The following is a 19,222-nucleotide window of genomic DNA, read 5'->3' on the forward strand; positions in this document are numbered from 1 at the left end:
ACTAATGGATGAGGGTAGGAACTCACTGTGTTTTCATTTACATTCACATAGCCAGAGAGCAGACAGTAATGGTTATCGATTCCTCCATTTGATGAGTTTATCCATTGCTCTTTTCCAGAGCAGCTTGCTAGTATCTGTCAGCAGATTAAGGTTCAGTGCCTTGCTCAAGGCTAGTTTTAAGCCAGTGGACCATTCAAACGCTCCCACCTCCTGTCTCGTGTCCCTCAGGAAGACGGACAATGCCCCGTTTAACCACTTTCTGGCTTCTCTATTTCCAGCAAAAATGGGATAGCTATTGCAATGCGTTGTGAAAACGGCTATTTTTTAATTAAGGCCTTAGCAACAAAGGGAAAAACAACAACACTTTCTGTTGCCAGGGTCTAACCTCCTCTTTAACTGCAGCTCTTCCACCCTCAGCCATGTATACTGTCGCACATACTGTAGGAGAGACTCACCATGCAGCAAATAAACTGCACTGATTAAAAGAAGCATGGCTCTGAAAATGTTGTCCACAGTTCTAGTTATCTGCATATCTAGCTTTGAGCACTGGTATATCACCAACATGCTCATACTCTAATGACAGCAAGATAGAGGATGTGTTGCATTTTCATTAAAATTCATAAAATGAATAACACTCTAACACTCACTTGTTCATACATTCATTTTTAATTTGATGGCAGATGCTCCTCACCAGAGCGCCCTATGAGTTAGCTTCCAAGGCTTTCCAAAGACATTGAAGAATTATCTTTGGCTACTGTCTCTTGTGAGGATCGAATCCATCGCCTATGAAAAACATCCCCTGGGAAGGCACCACCGAGCGACTGCTTTTACATTCACAAACTTAGCAGAGATTCATTGTACTTCAAATCAATTTCAGTAATGAAGGTTGCAGCACGAATGTATTCCTGCAAGACGAATATCATTTGCACTTGCAGATGGATGGTGTGTGTGCGTTTCAGAATCATTTTACATTCCAGACGTTTAGCTCTTATCTAGAGTGAGCAGGTAGGGATGGGGTTGCACAGTACATGGCTAATGACGCCGGGTCGCTGCGCTGGATACTATGGGATTCTAAACCTCTCTCTCCAACTGCCTGACAAAACTGTGTTCATAAGCTAACAATGAGAGTGTAAAAATGGGTACATTTTTACACTTAAATTAAAGTTATATTTCAATTAAATTCACCACTTCCAACCTTGCAATCGCTATTTTGGACATAAGTGGTCAAAGACTGAGGATTTCACTATATTTTTCTCTCCGTCCTCAGGCCCTGTTGGCTGCCTGTTACTGAGCTGGAATTGGTTCCATCACTACTCCCAAGGGGGATGGGACGAACGCAGACCACCCTTGGGGCCTATGCTGGGGGCAGCTTCAGAGGATCATCCCTTTAGAGATCATCCCTTCTAGGGGGACGGAGGAGACATAGGACGGAGGGAGATAACAGGGAGGCAGTCGAAGCCACATCAAGCGCTTGTGCCTATGTGCACACTTTGTATGTGCGTGGTAAGCGTGCAGTTAGGGTTAATGAGATAAGGGCAGTGTTGGGAAAGTTCATTTATTAACTAGTTCAGTTCACAGTTCAGAAATTTAAAAAGGAACTAGTTCTGTTCATAGTTCCTAATTCAACATTTTGAACTAAAGTTCATGGTTCCAAAAAATGAACAATTTTAGTTATTTTTCGTTCTTTTTTTTATTATTGCCACAGCCCATAGCCATATAGAACCGCAGACTTTATTGAATAAAAAAATGTGAAGTGAGTGGTGCAACTCCGTGTGGGGGTTCCCCACTGCGCTTCTGTGGAGGGAGGGAGATATATTTTGTTGGCCGAACGAGGCGATCATGTATGGACAGTTGGACACATAAGACATACCTCATCGACGCAAAAATAACAAGCAATTGGAATCTATTTTCTGTGGCACATTATAAACACGTTTACTTTACCTCCTCAGTGTTTGGGTCGGGACATGTAGGACTGTAGGCTATGTGTCTGCTGTCTGCTTGCATATGCGCGCTGCGCGCTCCAGTGAAATTGTGCGGCTTGAGAAAGATTAGTTAATTTGTGTTGGATAAGGGCTTATTGGTGGGTATTCCGCTAGATATTAAGGACTGGTTAGGGTGTGTTTTAGCGGGGGTTTCGCCTGGAAGGCTCACTCACTTTTGAACGAAGTTGAACATGAGAAAGTGACGTTCACACACGCCATAAATGAACGCGTTCACAATGACGTTCATCAGGCAGAAATACAGTACGTTGAGTTCACGTTCAGCCGAAATAGGAACGCGTTCGTGGACTATCGTTCTTTGAACGTGTTCGGGTACATCACTGGATAAGGGGTGACATTGACGGGTCCTTTGGGATTGAGACGTTTGTAGGGGAACAGGGCAGAGTACAAAAGTCAGGTTTTCATTTCCAAAATGAAACTCCTATCCAAATGTGTTGTGTGGATGTTATGGCATGTTCACCAGTGTGTGTGTGTGTGTGTGTGTGTGTGTGTGCGCGCGCTCGTGCGTGTGTGACTGTGTGTATATGCGCATGTATACTACATGGGTTCAGAGTGTGTCCAATTTATAATTTAGGCAAATCAGAGTAAGCATGAACCTTATTCAACAAACAGCAGTCACATAAGTAGAGTGCAAAGAGAACAATGTAGTGCTTTAAAGAAACCAGGATACCAGATGAACATCAAACTTAGCACTATCGAAAAATATGCTATCTAAATAACATTCTTAACACCTACCTGACATTGACGAGAGAATGTGTGACTTTGCTGGCAGGTTCCTTCCATTGTCCAGTGTTGGTGGATACTCTGAGAACTGGAGAGGAGAGGAGTCTTTATAAAATTGGAATAAAATAATTGATATCATCTCTTGACAATTTTCACCAACAGTGGACATTCCGATTCAAATGAAACAGTTAAATTCTGCAGAGATTAATTGGGATAAAATGTGTACAATGTACAGCTGTCTCTATCTCTCTCTCTGGGTGTCTTGGCTAGTTTATACACAGCACTGGTTCCCAAACACTGGGTTGGACTTGGGACCCAAGGTTGGGTCGCGGGCCAATTTTCATGGGTCCCTTTATTTTTTTGTTTTTAATTATCAGTTATCACCATTTCAAAACATAAAAAACAAAAAACATAAAAAAGCATTTTGTTTTCATGAATTCAAAATAAAATTCAATAGATGTTTTTGTTTTCAGTAATTTCATGAAGAAATCAATGAACAATCTAAGAAACTCCATAAATTTGAAAACAGATGTTTAAGAAGTATTGAAAATAGCCAATCTACAAGCTCACAATGCGGGGCAAAGTGACGCGTTGTGAGCTTGTAGATCGGCTATTTTCACTATGGGGCGACATCAAATTTCTCTTTTGGGTCACGGCTAAAATGTTTGGGAACCACTGATATACAGTATCTGTATATCCCTGTTTATCCCTCTCTGTTGTGTATCCGTCAGTCAATCACATAGTCTTCTTAATAGGAAAAACATATTCAAGACACAGATCGGAGAAACGATATAAAAAAGGACATTTTGACAGAAAAGTTAAATGACAGTGCAGTATAATTTTGCTGTGGTTTAAAAGAACAGAGCAGGCCTGCAGTTTTCTGGCAACTAGCAAATAAATACCTTCCATGTAAAAATGCAGCAGATTGGTAAGCAGAGATCTCAGACTGTCTGCTATCTACAGTAGGTGCATGCAGACTCCTAATAGCCGCCTCTCTGTATGTACAGACAGTACAGTAAAGCAGACCTGCCAACGGGATATTGCCATGAGTACCACAATGCGTGCGCATGGGCACAGATATTTTTGGGGGGCGGGGGTTCCACAGGCCGCAAATTTGGGGATCCTGCATACCTTTTTGGGTGAAGGGTGGATGTTACTGTATGTTATAGACATTTTTTTTGCATCAACCAGAGACAGGCTTCAGGCCGCCAACTATATCTGCCAGAAGCCGTTGGTGGCTGATTTCACCCTTCTGCGGGTGAAATCAGCCACCAACTATATCTGCCAGAAGCCGTTGCCGACTGACCGCACCCATCCCCGAAATTGCGTAGTTGTCATTGTGCATTTCGTACGTGCGTACTGAGACCTAGAATTGCTGGTTTGTACACTAAATGCGTGCGGGTTGGCAGGTCTGAGTATGTGTTGTTTATCCGTCTGTCATCCAGTGTTCTTACCCATGCAGTAGAGGTTGTCAAAGACCTGGTGCATGCGGACTATTTCATAGTAGAGCTCATCGTAGCTGTTGGAGGTGGGCAGGAACGTGTCTCCATACGTTATGAACATGTTGAACAGGTTCACCACCTGGACCAGCAGAGAACATTCAATACCATTACGTTTTTGTGAGTATAATTATAATAAATAAATCAGTTAAATGTTTTCAAACATGCAACTTCTTTAGTGCTGACTAAGTATTAAAGTCTCTTTGAAAATGAATAAAGGGACTCATGTGGGTGTGTATGTGTGTGCATTTCCTGTTCAACCAACAGATTAAAGTATTGATACAGCAGCTGCTTGTTCCACTGTGTGTGAGTGTTTTGGCATGGGTGTGCACGTCTGTCTGTCTGTCTGTCTGTCTGTCTGTCTGTCTCTCTCTCTTTGTGGTGTATGCATGCATCTGTTAATAAGTGTATGTGTACGTGCATCCCACCAATAAGTCCGGGAGAGTCTGCCAGTGTGCTTCTGTTTGTGTTTCTCTGTCCGTTATGTATTTTGTGTGTGCCAGCTGTGTATTATGTGTGTGTCACTCAGTGTTCAGTATGAGAGTATATCTCACCAATAGAGCCAGGTGAAAGATGTTGTGCTTGGCCAGTAGTGTGGTTTCGTTGGACAGCAGGAACTTCAGGAGGTTGATGAGAGCTGGATACAGACAGACAGACAGACAGACAGACAGACAGACAGACAGACAGACAGACATCTCATGTAATAACAACCAGTGATGACAGTAAACTGCAGCAGAACTCCACCAGTCTGTGTAAATGCATGTGTGTTAACCCATGAAGAACTGAGGCTGATTCTAAAAAAGGTCTTCAAAATCCAGAAAAACATTTTTCTGAAAAACATCAGTGGACAACTTTTTCCAACTTTTTACATGAACGTTACAAGCTACACATAAATGGTGTGTAGCTTGCCTCTAATAACATTATGGCGTCCAGGGTGAGGGTATTGTTGCACTCGTTTTCTTTCCCCAGATGGTCTGGGGGGTGGTATACATCTTTTAATTAGCATAAATAAAGTGAACCTATGTCGGCCGCGTACCACTTTAAAACACAATCCATGCCACCTGTTAAACAGAAACGCTGGCCAGGTGCCAGAGATATGGGACAAATGAAAGGTTTTTTTTTTAATAACGTAACTTTACGTCTTGGCACAGGGGGTTTTACTGCTTAAAACGTAACCAAACATTCCTGGCACAGATTGAGTTAACACTCTTAAAGCCAGACCTGTGGGGCCACGGGTTAAGATTTGTTAGATTCATTCAGATCAACGCCTGATGCCGCAACACTGGAAAAACACGTGACCCACGAAACACGTGTTTTTTTTCTGTAAATAAGACCGGTCCTGTGGCAGTTTTTTGTGGGGTAGACGAGTTGGTTAGTTTGTAGTATTAGTTCAGTATAGATTTTAGTTTAGTTCGTTTGTGTGTCAGTCCAGTTTAGTGTGTGTCCGTCTAGTTTATTGTTCAGTGTAGTCTTGCATTAGAGTGCTCATCCAGAGGAATGCTGCTGGCGACATGACGGACTCTGAGCCTGAACTTCCGGACGATGAGGAGAGGAAAGTCCCTGTCCCCGTACACCCCAGCTCCGATGACCCAGTGCCTGGACCGAGCGGTGTCTGAACGAGTGCCCCGTAGGAGCGATGAGAAGCCCGTACTCCCCAGCTCCGATGAACCAGTGCCTGAACCGAGCGGCGTCCGATCGAGCGCCCCGTAGGAGCGATGAGAAGCCCGTACTCCCCAGCTTAGATGACCCAGTGCCTGGACCGAGCGCCGGCATCCGAGCGCCCTGTAGGAGCTCTCGGGTCTCGGTCAAAGTTGTGGCTGATCCCCTGGTGGAGTAGCCTACAGTGATTCCCAGCCCTCCTCGCCGCCCTCCTCGTCTGAGGACTCTGGGACCGATTGGGGTCCAACTCGGGAGGATGACCAACCTACCCCTGGTGACTTCTTCATTTCTGGTATGTCTGTACATTACATTTGTATGATTATTTATTTGATTATAAATGATTTTATTTTCGTGTAGAGGGATGAGGCTGCTGCTGCGTGCTGCTTCTTTACATTACATACTGTTGTTTTGAGCAGTGAATTTACATGTAAGCGATACAAATGTATAGCCTCTACAATGAATCCATACTACTGTATACGTTGTGTCATTTGATAATCAGTTATATAATTTTATTATTATTTAGCGTTAAGAGACCACGGTGGTTTTGTACAAAATGGGGGAAGAGGGGAGAGGAGGCAACATTGTATCGCATTGTATCGCTATGCAACATTTGTATCGCTTACATGTTAGTGTAAATGGGGACATGCCACTGTGGACCTTAGAGTATATATGAATAGAGACGGCACCCGGAGGAAATCCTGAGGCAAAATGGACATAGTGGCCAAATTTGGTATTGCAGCGCTGGGCCAAACTCATGAATACGCTGGTCCGTTGACTATCATTGTGCACGTTCATGATGACACGTGAACGCTGTTTCATACGTGAACGCCGCTGTTTCATACGTGAGCACGTGCAATGATAGTCAACGGCCAGCACGTTCATGAGTTTGGGACAAATCCATCCCAGAATGCACTCTGTTCCTGAGTGAAATCGCCTCATGCGCTTTTGAGCAACTTAATGCAAGTGGATGGGAGGAGATATCCGGTGCCGTCTCTATTCATATATACTCTAAGCTGTGGACATGCGGGGATGACTTTTGTTTGTCACCTCGCTATTATGTAGCCTTTGTATAAATAAATAAAAATGGTCCGTGGCTTGTCGAACTGCAAGCAGAACATCGGCGATCGACTGGGGGAGGAGGGGGTTAACAAAATGGTGGCATGCTACTTTGACTTTTTTGTCACCCTGACCTCGCTAAGTATAAACAAAATGTTCAGTGGGTTGTCGCACTGCAAGCAGAACGGCGATCGACTGGGGGAGGATGGGGGTCACAAAATAGTGGCATGCTACTTTTTTGTCACCCTGAACTCGCTAAGAATTATAAACAAAATGTTCTGTGGCTTATTTGTCAACTAATTCACTACTCGAGGCTCGAGCAGAAGGGATGGGGGTGGGGTGTTGATAGAGACATCAAATTAATCTATTGCGTGTGTTACTGGCATACTGATAGAATGATGTTGATTATTTATTTTATATAGGTGATGAGGAGGATGAAGAGCAGATGGTGTGTGCGTTGGACGCATATGAAGCTGCTTCAGCTGCAGGTAAGAAAACCCTCTTCCTCTGTGTAGTGGTATTGGCGAGGTGTTTCAGCTGTGTGTGCGAGAGAGCTCGTAGATCAGCTATGTTTTTTACTACACTACACTGTGTCTCTGCATTCAGTTTACTCAGTAAATTATAGATCATAAAATGCAGAGAGACAGTGTAGTGTCTCAGTAAACTATAGGACCATCGAATGCAGAGACAGTGTAGTGTCTCAGTAAACTATAGGACCATCGAATGCAGAGACAGTGTAGTGTCTCAGTAAACTATAAGACCATCGAATGCAGAGACAGTGTAGTGTCTCAGTAAACTATAGGACCATAGAATGCAGAGAGACAGTGTAGTGTCTCAGTAAACTATAGGATCATAGAATGCAGAGAGACAGTGTAGTGTCTCAGAAAACTATAGGATCATAGAATGAAGAGACAGTGTACACTGTCTCTCACTGCACAGCCTGGGCGGGCCTGGGAGGAGGTGGGGGTAGCCTAACTACCAAATGTACTTGACGCAGCACAAAGTCACAAATTAAATCCGAAATTTGGATTGCAGAAGATCCACCAAGGACAGCTCTCCTGGATTCCGACTTATGGAGGTTTGAAAATCCTACTTTTATCTAATCTACCGATTTAAACAGTGATCAGTTTTTACATCCCATAGCTGGTGGTGACGGGGCGTTGCCATAGCAACCGGACCAATGTTAAAAGCTGCCGTGGGGCTCAACCATTATATACACAGAGTATATACAGACCTAGCAAACAACGTCCCCTAGCGGCGGGGTCCCTATATATACGGGCCTGGTAGAAAAGGAGTTAACTGTGATTTCATCCCAGTCTTGAAATTCCGCTCTTGTTTTTATGGATGTATTCTCTATTCTCTTTGTTCTACTTGCTCTTTAGTCTTTGTTCTCTCCGTTCTTGTTTCATGGTGCACCATTATCGTCAAACATGAGTAAGAAGTTGTTGTTGGGGGAAACTGGAGGAGATTATTGGTTCTGATTAGAAGCCTGGGTATTCTAATGGGAGTCAGGGAGATGGGCCATCATGGGGGCCATTACAGGTTGAATTTATGTCCTGTTGTGCATTGACCAGGCTGAAAGAAACACAGCTACAAAGACACTTTACGCACACTGTAGGGAGCCATTATCCCTTCTCAATGGTGCAATACCTTTTCAGAAATAACAGGAATTGAATTGGCTTTTCCTCAAAAGCACAGACTCTTTGTCGAACTCTTACCAAGAAATGCTCAAATTAAAAGAAAGATGTGGAGAGTGTGAAACTTTTAAGTAGTTCAGTACACATCACACTGTATTGATTATTGTTACAATGAATGATTCTTTCTTTCTTATTTACATCAATCAATCAATCAATAACCGACCGTGGTAGCCTGCCTTCTGTGACAACACAGATGTTACAGCACAATACACAGTTCATTAAACAGAGAGACTTTTGTTTTTAGAAGAAGGGGCTGTTATGTAGCTGCTCTGCTCCCAGTGCCTGAGCTGCCCCTCACCATCAACACATTTATAATGCAGCATGTCTTTCCGAGAGGATTCATACATTGATATGGGGATGGAATGAGAGTTCAGGGAAGGACACTGAACCAAGAGCACATGTGAAAAACAGACACGATACATTCATGATGCACAGGCACTCGCGATTGTCAGTCCATACTGCATGAATAATGTATGCGTTTTTCTCAGTTCTCTTCTCAGTTTAAAAAATGCTTTCTGATGTTTTAGCCTTAACCACTAGGCTAAAACATCTAGTAATAACCTTCGTTTCTCCCTCTATACCAAAAACTTCTATCTGCAAGCTCACAATGCATTGCAACATGACATGTTGTGAGCTTGTAGATCTGACATTTATGCCGAATGTTCGCTTATTACATCATGCCCAGAATAGGGACGCTAGGGTTCATGTTCTTCATTTGGCCGATACTTCAAACTATTTACAGTGAGTCAGAGAGAAAGCCAGACATGCATGAAGAGGGAGACAGAGAGGCAGAGAGAGACATTCTGAGACGTATGGATGAATGTACTTATAGCTTGTTATGTAGACAGCTCTAGAATTGCACTTTATGTAGTCATAGCACTTTATAGTACACATGTATAATATATTATATAGTATAGTATGTATAGTTTACATAGATACTCCACTGTTACGTTCTTAGTTTACGCATGATTCATGATAACTACTTTTTATACATGTGATGTATGCCATGCTTTTTGTTATTGCTTAATGTAAGTCGCTCTGGATTAAGAGCGTCTGCTAAATGCCTAAATTGTAAATTGTAAATGTACGGGTGAATCTGTGAATGTGAGCCCAATGGAGGTAGAGAAGAATAGAGTAAGAGACAGAGAAACATAGTACTTCCGTACCTGACCACAGGTCTCTCCACGTGTAGTGTAACCGGATTCTACACTTCTTCTGGTAACAGATCAGTTTATGAATGATCTGAACACAGCGCCTGTACACACACACACACACACACACACACACACACACACACACACACACACACACACACACACACACACACACACACACACACACACACACACACACACACACACACACACACACACACACACACACACACACACACACACACACACACACACACACACACACACACATTATTATTGTTATTATTATTGTTTGCCTTGTGTGTCTTTTATGTCTTGCATATTAAAAAAAATCAAAAATAAAGAGTTTTAAAAAAAAAATAGTGTGTTTAATTATTGACGGCCTGGAATAGAACCCGGGTCTACCGGGACATCTTTTCCACTATTAGACTAAAGGCTTCATCTGGCAGAGGCTCTGAGCCACTACTGCTACACCCCCTTTGACCTCAGCTCACCGCGAAACTCGATCTGGATCACGGCACCATTGCAACGACCTGGAATCAAACCCGGGCCTCCCGCATGGAATGTCAACATCTTATCCTCTAGTCTAGCCTAAAGGGGAATTCCACTTTAGGCTAGCGGTGTAGGTGTTGGCTTTCCGTGTGTGTGGAAATGTGGAAACTAATGTAGGTAATGTATACTCAACTAATTGTGCAGTGTGAGACTTACATGTATAAGTCCATGGGGAAGTCTTTCATCATATGAGTGACTATGAATTCCACCATCAGGTCTGGACAGATGTGACAACAGCAGAGAAGCAGATTATATTAAGAGTCACCAACACACAAATCACACAGACGGGACCTTGTCTTATAATGTGCTACAACCTCTGTAACATGGAACATCAATATTCAGAGAGACTATAACTATAACTACCTCTAGGTGAGCTGCTTTACCATAGATACCTGATACCTCCCGGCCTAGCTGACGCACCCCCCCCCCCCCCCCCCCCCCCCCCCCCCCCCCCCCCCCCCCCCCCCCCCCCCCCCCCCCCCCCCCACATGGAAATGTAAATTGCATAAGCTATATAGAGACATATATTTCCTTTGTATCCACATATATGCACATAATATATGAACCAATATGATATAATATATGCAGCATAGGCTATATTCTTTTATATTCGTCTTAACGTCCCTGGCAATCAGTGCATAATTAGATTCAGCTCGTCTTAACGTCCCTGGCATTTAAACAGTTAAGAAGACACATTTAGCTAGGGCGTCCTCGTACCTAGAACAGCACACACCAGAGGCCGTGAGGGGTTGTTCTTGTCCACTCCTTTCTTTCTGTGTCTCATTGGCTAGAAAACACAGACAGTGAATAGAAGCTTGAGCATAAAGACAGACATACATGGGTTGTTGTCTCCCTCACTTAAACAACAACTCGTTCCTCCACCTAATCATTTTCTCACTATCTCACTTATCCTACTTACCTTAAATGCTATTTAGCCCTCATTCCTTCAACATACCAGACACTCTACTCAGGTTTACATTACTGTTCCTTTGGTTAGTAATGAATTTCGTAAACATGCCTTTTCTTTCAAAGCCCCTTCAGACTGGAATAATTTACCAGTTAACATTAGACCCATTTCAACATTCCCAGTTTTTAAACGTGTCTTCTTACTTTTGAAGTTGTATGTTCTTGTTATCGGTAAATCTGACATCATACCATCATGACCTCATACTATATTATTTCATTATTTGTATTCTTACTTTTTGCACTGTACTGTATGGAACATAGTATTTTCAAAATGTGTTCTATTATTGGATTTTATGCTATAATGAGGCATGTGATGTTTTTCAAGGTTCGCAATTTTAAAGTGTACGTGTTTTGTTTTGTCCATGTATGGAGGTACAGTATGTAATTTATTTTGTCTACTACTGTATACATGTAATGATTGTGAGATGTATCTATGTTGGGACCCCCTCGAAAACAAGATGGTACATCAAGGATTTTTTCCTAATAAAGAAGCTTGAATCATCACCATTCTGTGTAGATCGACTCTGAAGTTCATATTGTCGTCATGTAGAAAGGCGTCAGCGTACTGATCCTATGAAACGGACAGACACGCGTCAAACCAGCATAATGGATACAGAGATAGTGAACAATATAGCAGCTGGCAAGTAATGGGGAGGTCTCTGTGGATTAGGGAACGGTCAATAGGTTCATAAATATAGTAAATGAACTACTGCAGGGGACTGTTACTGTACCTCTGCTATGCATGTGAGGATGATGAGACAAAGTCTGGCACTGTTTAATCTGTGTTCATCTGGAAAACAAAAATAAACATGAGTTATGGTGAATAGATTGACAATAATAACACACTACTGTAAAGACAGACAGACTGAGGCAATAGGATACTTGTAAGAGTGCAGATGGCTGGAACTAATGGATGCTACAGACAGTGATAATGATGGGAGGCAGTAGGTAGGACATCGCGTTATACCGTAGTCAGTAATGGAGGCGTATTGATAGGATTAAGTCATTCTGTTATTTTTTCCACTTGCATTCTTTGTTTTGAAGTGTTCTTATAATGCAAACAAGCTAAACAGAACACAATACAGAAGTTAAAGTTCAATTAAACTAATGAAACAAATGTAGCCATATCCTTCACAGCAGGACAGATGAGACAAACTCAAGAATTATACAGTAGTAATAGATTGATTGCATTTCAAATTGCAGTCTCGCTGAAAGAATTATCCTATTTAGGCAGCTAAACAAATTAACCAGATGCCATGGTGCTTGGTCATATCTTGGTCACATCTTCCATGTGTAGCTTAATAGGTCCTTGTGTCCAATACATCTAAGATATCTCAGACATCTGTCTGAGATATCTTATTCCTGACATATTGACTTAATATTCACATGCTCATTAGTTATATTTATAAAAGCATGATGAGACGCAGCGGTAACATGCACTGCAGGCTGGAAGCCCCATTTAGATCTTGTCAATCATATTAGAGGTATGTGAACACATCTTAGATCAACAAAAGAATAGGCACACAAATATGGGAAAAAATGTTTCTCTCTCTCTCTCTCTCTCTCTCTCTCTCTCTCTCTCTCTCTCTCTCTCTCTCTCTCTCTCTCTCTCTCTCTCTCTCTCTCTCTCTCTCTCTCTCTCTCTCTCTCTCTCTCTCTCTCTCCTCTCTCTCTCTCTCTCTCTCTCTCTCTCTCTCTCTCTCTCTCTCTCTCTCTCTCTCTCTCTCTCTCTCTCTCTCTCTCTCTCTCTCTCTCTCTCTCTCTCTCTCTAGTAGGATTAATAAAGAGTGGAGTGCAGTGCTTGAAAATGTGTGTATGATCTGCTGCATACAAATGATTCAACTTTCTTGTATCACTTTATTTTATTTGAAATTTCTTTGCATCATCTCGTTTTCGAGAGGTCCTCTGGCATCCAAGGAGAATGTGTGCACAGTTGATGGGACCAACGGTGCCAAGATTAGCCGACACACACGGACGGGCTAATAGGGTGTAAAACAGTCTTTGCCACCACACGCCTTTGGCCTGGTGGAGACAATTAACTCTCTCCATTCAGAGAGGACGAAACAATTGCAGATTGCAACTTTAAATATTCTGGTAAACCTTTAAACATGCATTATAATTTGGAGACATCATTGTTGCTATTGTTCATACCTTTGGTGTCCTGCATGACGATGGAGGAATATTTGAGGAAGGTGATGAGCAGGTTGCTGGTCTGTAGGTTTGGGTCCAGAGGTAACTCAGGGTTGTTCATCACTGTAGCAAAACACAACACATGCAGAGACCAGCTGAGGGTCAGAGACCATCCCAACAATCATCAGTAAAAAGCAACAACGGCATAGTGGTTAGGACACCCAACCTCAACAGGCTCAAACCCTGAAACTTCCCAAATAAAATCACAGTCCACCACATTCAAGACACTGGGAAGCCATCCTCATTAAAAGTTGTTCTATATGTTCCATGTCCAACTCATTGACAACAGAATTAACACACCAACCCAATATTTTCTTCCCCATATACGTTGCCTAATTCCAGTGTTGTACAAGAAACAATTAGAATCATCCTCGTTTTGGCCAGAAGATTATTAGTGAATACTACATTGCTAAATGTACATTGAGTGTGCTGTAGCTTGCTACTGCAGTTTCATAGTCTAAATAATGTACATTTCGACTACATAATGTACATGCACATCTGTGTGTATATCCCTCCACCCTCTGTCAAACTGCTCCGTCCTCCTCGCTAGCTCAGTAGAAAGCTAACAGGATATACACAATCATAACGTGAATAAATCACATCACATAATATAGGTTAAGTGACAGGCAGCCTACTCTGTGCATAGTATACACACAAGCGTCACACGCATGTGTGAGACAGGTGCAAATACATTTTAATATATTTATAATAGGCAAGTCACATGTATCTATAGTTGTGTGAATTTAAAATACATGTACTGGACAGTAGTACCTGTAAGTGTGTATGTTAGATTATGTGCCAAGTGTGGCACTTTGACTCCGCAGCCAAAGTGTCACAGCCTGCTGAGATCTCTCTCAGTGAAAGCTCCATCTGTATTCTATGCTGGTGGAGATTAATATTTCATACAGCAAATGGCTCTCAGGTTTTTACCCATTTGGGAAGGCAATAGAAGCCGAAAACATGCACCTTTTAATGGTTTCAGCAAGCACGCATATGAAAAGACCTGCTCCAGTATCTGTTAGTAAACTTGCACAGGGGACTTATCGAGCACTGTAGGCTTGGTGTTGCTATCGAGGACATGAGTTGTTTTAAATTCAACGCATATGGAACCATCCTCCTGACGCTCCCCTCTTGCATTCGCTCTCCCCAGCGATTCCTTCCATCTCCACTTGTTATGTATACGGATTTGGAAATACTACTGATGTAAACCACCATGCCAGTAAACCATACTGAAGAAGCGAAGTGAGAGTCAGTCCAAATTTAGAAACAAAATGATGTGTTCTGGATTCAAGAACATGGTGGTTGATAACGGTGGTGTCTGCGAGAGTTGATGTGACTAGTACTACAAGGTTAAAGTGGAACACTGTGTTTTGAAGTCTAGTCTCTACCAAATGTACAAATGTACTCACACTCTCCATTTAACTCACAACGTCCCTTCTCTAACTCTCTCTTATGGCCTCTCTCCTTCTATTTCCCTCTCTCTTTTCAGTGTGTGTGTGTGTGTGTGTGTGTGTGTGTGTGTGTGTGTGTGTCTGTGTGTGTGTGTGTGTGTGTGTGTGTGTGTGTGTGTGTGTGGACATGTATAAATCTGTTATGTGTGTGAGCCTATGAGGAAAATGTAAGCACAAGTCCCCAAGTTTTTCCAGAGGTGGAGCGCTATCAAAAATACATGTGAATACACAGTGCGTCTGCTTGAAGAAAGGAAGCAGAGACACACAATGTCAAAAAAGCTTTTAAATAAACAGGCACTGAATTTTCTATGCTCTTTAAGGCTGGGCATGCGTTCATGCGTGCGTGTGTGTGTGTGTGTGTGTGTGTGTGTGTGTGTGTGTGTGTGTGTGTGTGTGTGTGTGTGTGTGAGCATTTGTATACTCTTGTAATTCTTCAGGGTCAGCAGAAACTTCAGGGTCAGCAGACTCAAAGGGATAGTTCAGAATTTTTCTTAAGTTGTATGAAATACTTAATAATAATGTAGTGGTTGCAACTGTATTAATTGATTGCCCGAGTCCCGTGGTAGGAGTTCTGCTCTGGTTTTGGTGAAATATTAAGTAGTTCCGGTCATTTTGTGGGGGGCACAGGGGGCCATGCATTAAAAGTAAATGAATTCACAAAACTAGCGGCATTTGTATTGTTGACCTATTTCTACCATATAGTGCAACTTCCGTTAATTTTTTACCCCGCTATCACACGGAACTGTTTTTTGTGTCTATATCACTACGCCCAAAGTAGTTCCATGTGATAGAGAGGTCAAAGTTGAACGAAAGTTGCGCTAATATTTTAGAAATAGGTCAACAATACAAATGACGCTAGTTTTGTGGATTAATTTACTTTTATTGCATGGCCCCAGTGCCCCCCACAAAATGACCGGAACTACTTAATATTCACCAAAACCATAGCAGTACTCCCACCACAGGACTCAGGCAATCAATTAATACAGTTGCAACCACTATATTAATGACATTTTTTAACTTAAGAAAACATTCTGAACCATCCCTTTAAAGGAGCATTCAGTGATTTGAGTGATTTGGAAAACCACCCAGTCCGCCCCGGTAACAAAATGTGCACATGCATGCTCTACAGTGGGGGGAAGTGCAACAGGCCAACAGCATGTGCACCCACCCGCCCCCACTCGATCATGATTGGAGGAAGGCCCCTCTCATCCTGATTGGATGAAGGCTTTGCCACCCGCCACCAAAACTGAAACTAGGGTTTTTTGACCCCAGGGGCTCACTGTGGACAGGGAGGAACTCCTTATATGGTCAGCACACTCTATAGAAGGGAGGATTATCCAGAAAAAAAGAAAAAATAAGTGATATTTAGATTAAGTCAAATCACTGAATATACCTTTAAGTCAAATTAATAAACACATTTATGTCTTCCACTCAAACTTTCTACTGTCTATGTAGATTAGAACATGTGAGTGGAGTTAAGCCCATCAAAAGCTCCTTCTGCCCAGCACCACCAGATAGTTTGGGTGTGTCCCCAAAGAAAAAGGCAATCTGAGGCATATGGTACATTTGCATTTAGGAAAAACATTTCTTCCAGGGTTATTTCAAACTAGTAGGCAACAAAAGACAAAATGTTGCATATCATGCTCTTATGTACCCATTTTTGTTAGCCTCTTGTGTTTCATGGTTTGTAATAATGGTACTTTAAGAGGAATTTGAATAAATACATTTGTAATTAATCAACAAAGGCCACAATGTAATTTAACAATGTAATGAATAATGTATATCATAATTATTTTAATTTTACCTTAATTTTACCAGGATTAGTCCCATTGTGATTAAAACTCTTTTGCAGTGATGTCAAAACAGCAGCACACAAAATGTCACATAACAATAACACAAAACCATGAAACAAAATCCAAAAAACAGCAGACAGTGACTAGGCTCCATTTTGTAAATGGCTTGAGGATGACAACTACATGCTACAGTAGGTCAGCCAGTAGCTTGTGATGTGAGCAGATATCGAGTACGCTCAAAGGCAGGTCGTACTCTCTGGCAGACCAACCGGCAGATAGATAGATAAACAGAAGATAAGATAGACGGCTAGTCACATTAACCAAGGGTATGACTTACTGTCCAAGGAGGGTGGCGTGGTTCCCAGTGGTGTGGTGGGTGTGGTTGGAGTCGGGGTGGGGGGCGTAGTGGACATATCGATCTCTGGGTGACTCTGTAGAGTTAAAAGAATGAACAAAACAAGAAGATCCCACTTATCCCTACAAATTAATTTGAAATTTACAAATTCATTTGGAATTTCGAATGTGTCCATCGGCAAGACAATTGTTGTACGCATTTACTGTACATTTAATGTACTCAAGAACACACAAAGACCTCTGTACCACCTTACCCTCGACTTCCCTATTTAGGTTTATTTAAGAGTTGGCCTTAGTGCCACTATTTATTCTATGGGTCCTCGGCTTTACATGTTTTATGCAGCCTTATCCCTTAGATGTGGTGGGTGTGTCAGCTTGGTTAACTTCATTGCAAAACAGCTTGTGTTGTCAACTAGCCTAGTAGCCCGTATGCTGTTGTTTTTATAACACGCCTACTACTTGTTTTGTATCTCATACCTGACGCAGACCCGTCAAGGGTCGAAACGTTGTGTCTTCTCTGAAAAGATATATCGTGGATACATTTTATCACGATACGATATTTATCACCATATGGGCGATCCCTATTTGGAGTGTTGCAGGCTTTCTGCTTTTGCTTTCTTACAATCCCTACCTGGTTGGCCTCTCCTCCACCTCTAGATCACTCAGATTCTCAATTTAAATCTTCTTTGTCTGTATCTTGTCTGGTCCAAGTAACGGAACATGCTTTTGCCTAACAACTTGAAGTGACAAAGAGAAACTTAAATTCTAACCTCAATTCAGCAAGTACTATTGTTATTATTATATTATGTTATACAGTACAGTATGTTTTATTTACTGAAATGAGCCCTCTGAAAAATAAATTGACAAGTATGGAGATATTCCAATACTGCAACAATTTCACTGCCTGTCATTTGATCAATCGGCCCTATACTGCTGGTTTAGTCTAAGCTTTTCTGACTGGCCCCTCTCCTTTCTATGAGAAAGGGAAACATTCGGGGCGACCTGATAGGCGATTGGTTATGGCGCGTAAAGCCTGAAAGAGACCTATGGATTTCTGGGCATAGATGGGCGGACCATCTCCCGGCTGAGACAGCTGGGGACTTCCTATTGGTTTACCAACATATGTGCTCGTCTCCCGACTCCACACAGCGGAGATCACTGATGTCACCAGATTTGGAGTGACGCCCCTCTGCACTCTTAGGTTCACTCCGCTCGTATGCCAGTTCTCATGCATCACTCGCCCAGCCATTTCTTTCTCCTTTGAAACAAAACGCCTGAGGTCTCCGAGGCTAGGGCACGTACCACATTATATCATACATGGGCTCTAATGCCTAACAGTGAGTCCCAAGTTTGATTCCCGGCTGGCCAGACCATTTGCTGCATGTCACCCTACTCCCTCTCCATGTTTCTCCTGTCATTGTTTAGTTATCACCAACACTGACTGTCTTCCATCCTACTGTATGTTCAAGGGCTTTTGAGGAGAAATGAAACGGTCACTTCTTTGTGCAAAGGGACCCCTTCCCTTTGGGGGATCTGTTGTCTGTCCCATAATTGTTTCTCCGCTTCAGTACTTTACTATCTACAAATATACACACACAAGACAAAGACAGACAGACAGACATGAAAACATAATCTCTAGGCCCAGGCTGCAGCCTGAAGAGATACAAATGATCCTTGTTCCCATCTGGAGTTTTAACTTTAGCAAGTGACAGCCAAATCACCATGGCAATTTAGAGGAGATGAGGAAACAGGATGCTAGAAATGACCTCTAACTGAGCAATGTCTGCTCATATTCATCAGAAATCCACTAGGAAAACGGAGCTACAGATGTACACTTGAGAGGACACGATGTTAATTTGCACAGCAGTAAGATGGCCGGCTGAGAAAATAACTGATTAAATGCAAATATAAATAGGATAGAGGTAAGAAAAGTGAGATGAGATTTACAAAAATAACAAATGTCTCACCTCAAACCAGACGGAACCAAACAAAACGTCATAAAAGACTTTAAGCTTAATTTATACTGCCTCACAGACAACACATTGTTAGCTTGAAAATGTGTTATTGTCGGCAAGGGACGGCATCATACTATGGACAATTAATTAGGCTGGCTTTAGAAGCTGGTTGG

At 42.2% G+C, this 19,222-nt stretch overlaps 1 protein-coding gene across 2 annotated transcripts in view; it reads right to left on the reverse strand.

The window, feature by feature from the left end:
* Positions 1–19,222, reverse strand: part of armh3 (armadillo like helical domain containing 3) — a 44,952-nt gene that overhangs the window by 11,023 nt on the left and 14,707 nt on the right. For both annotated transcript variants that reach the window (XM_079499945.1, XM_079499944.1), the window contains exons 15-24: positions 17,078–17,171; positions 13,458–13,559; positions 12,038–12,096; positions 11,812–11,877; positions 11,058–11,127; positions 10,497–10,557; positions 9,801–9,889; positions 4,777–4,859; positions 4,178–4,304; positions 2,736–2,811 (exon numbers count right to left, since the gene is read on the reverse strand). In XM_079499945.1, coding sequence (XP_079356071.1) covers positions 2,736–2,811; positions 4,178–4,304; positions 4,777–4,859; positions 9,801–9,889; positions 10,497–10,557; positions 11,058–11,127; positions 11,812–11,877; positions 12,038–12,096; positions 13,458–13,559; positions 17,078–17,171 — 827 coding nt within the window. The remainder of the gene's footprint in view (positions 1–2,735; positions 2,812–4,177; positions 4,305–4,776; positions 4,860–9,800; positions 9,890–10,496; positions 10,558–11,057; positions 11,128–11,811; positions 11,878–12,037; positions 12,097–13,457; positions 13,560–17,077; positions 17,172–19,222) is intronic.

The sequence above is a fragment of the Electrona antarctica genome (genome assembly GCF_951216825.1).
Source record: "Electrona antarctica genome assembly, chromosome: 4".
NCBI classification, from domain to species: Eukaryota; Metazoa; Chordata; class Actinopteri; order Myctophiformes; family Myctophidae; genus Electrona; species Electrona antarctica.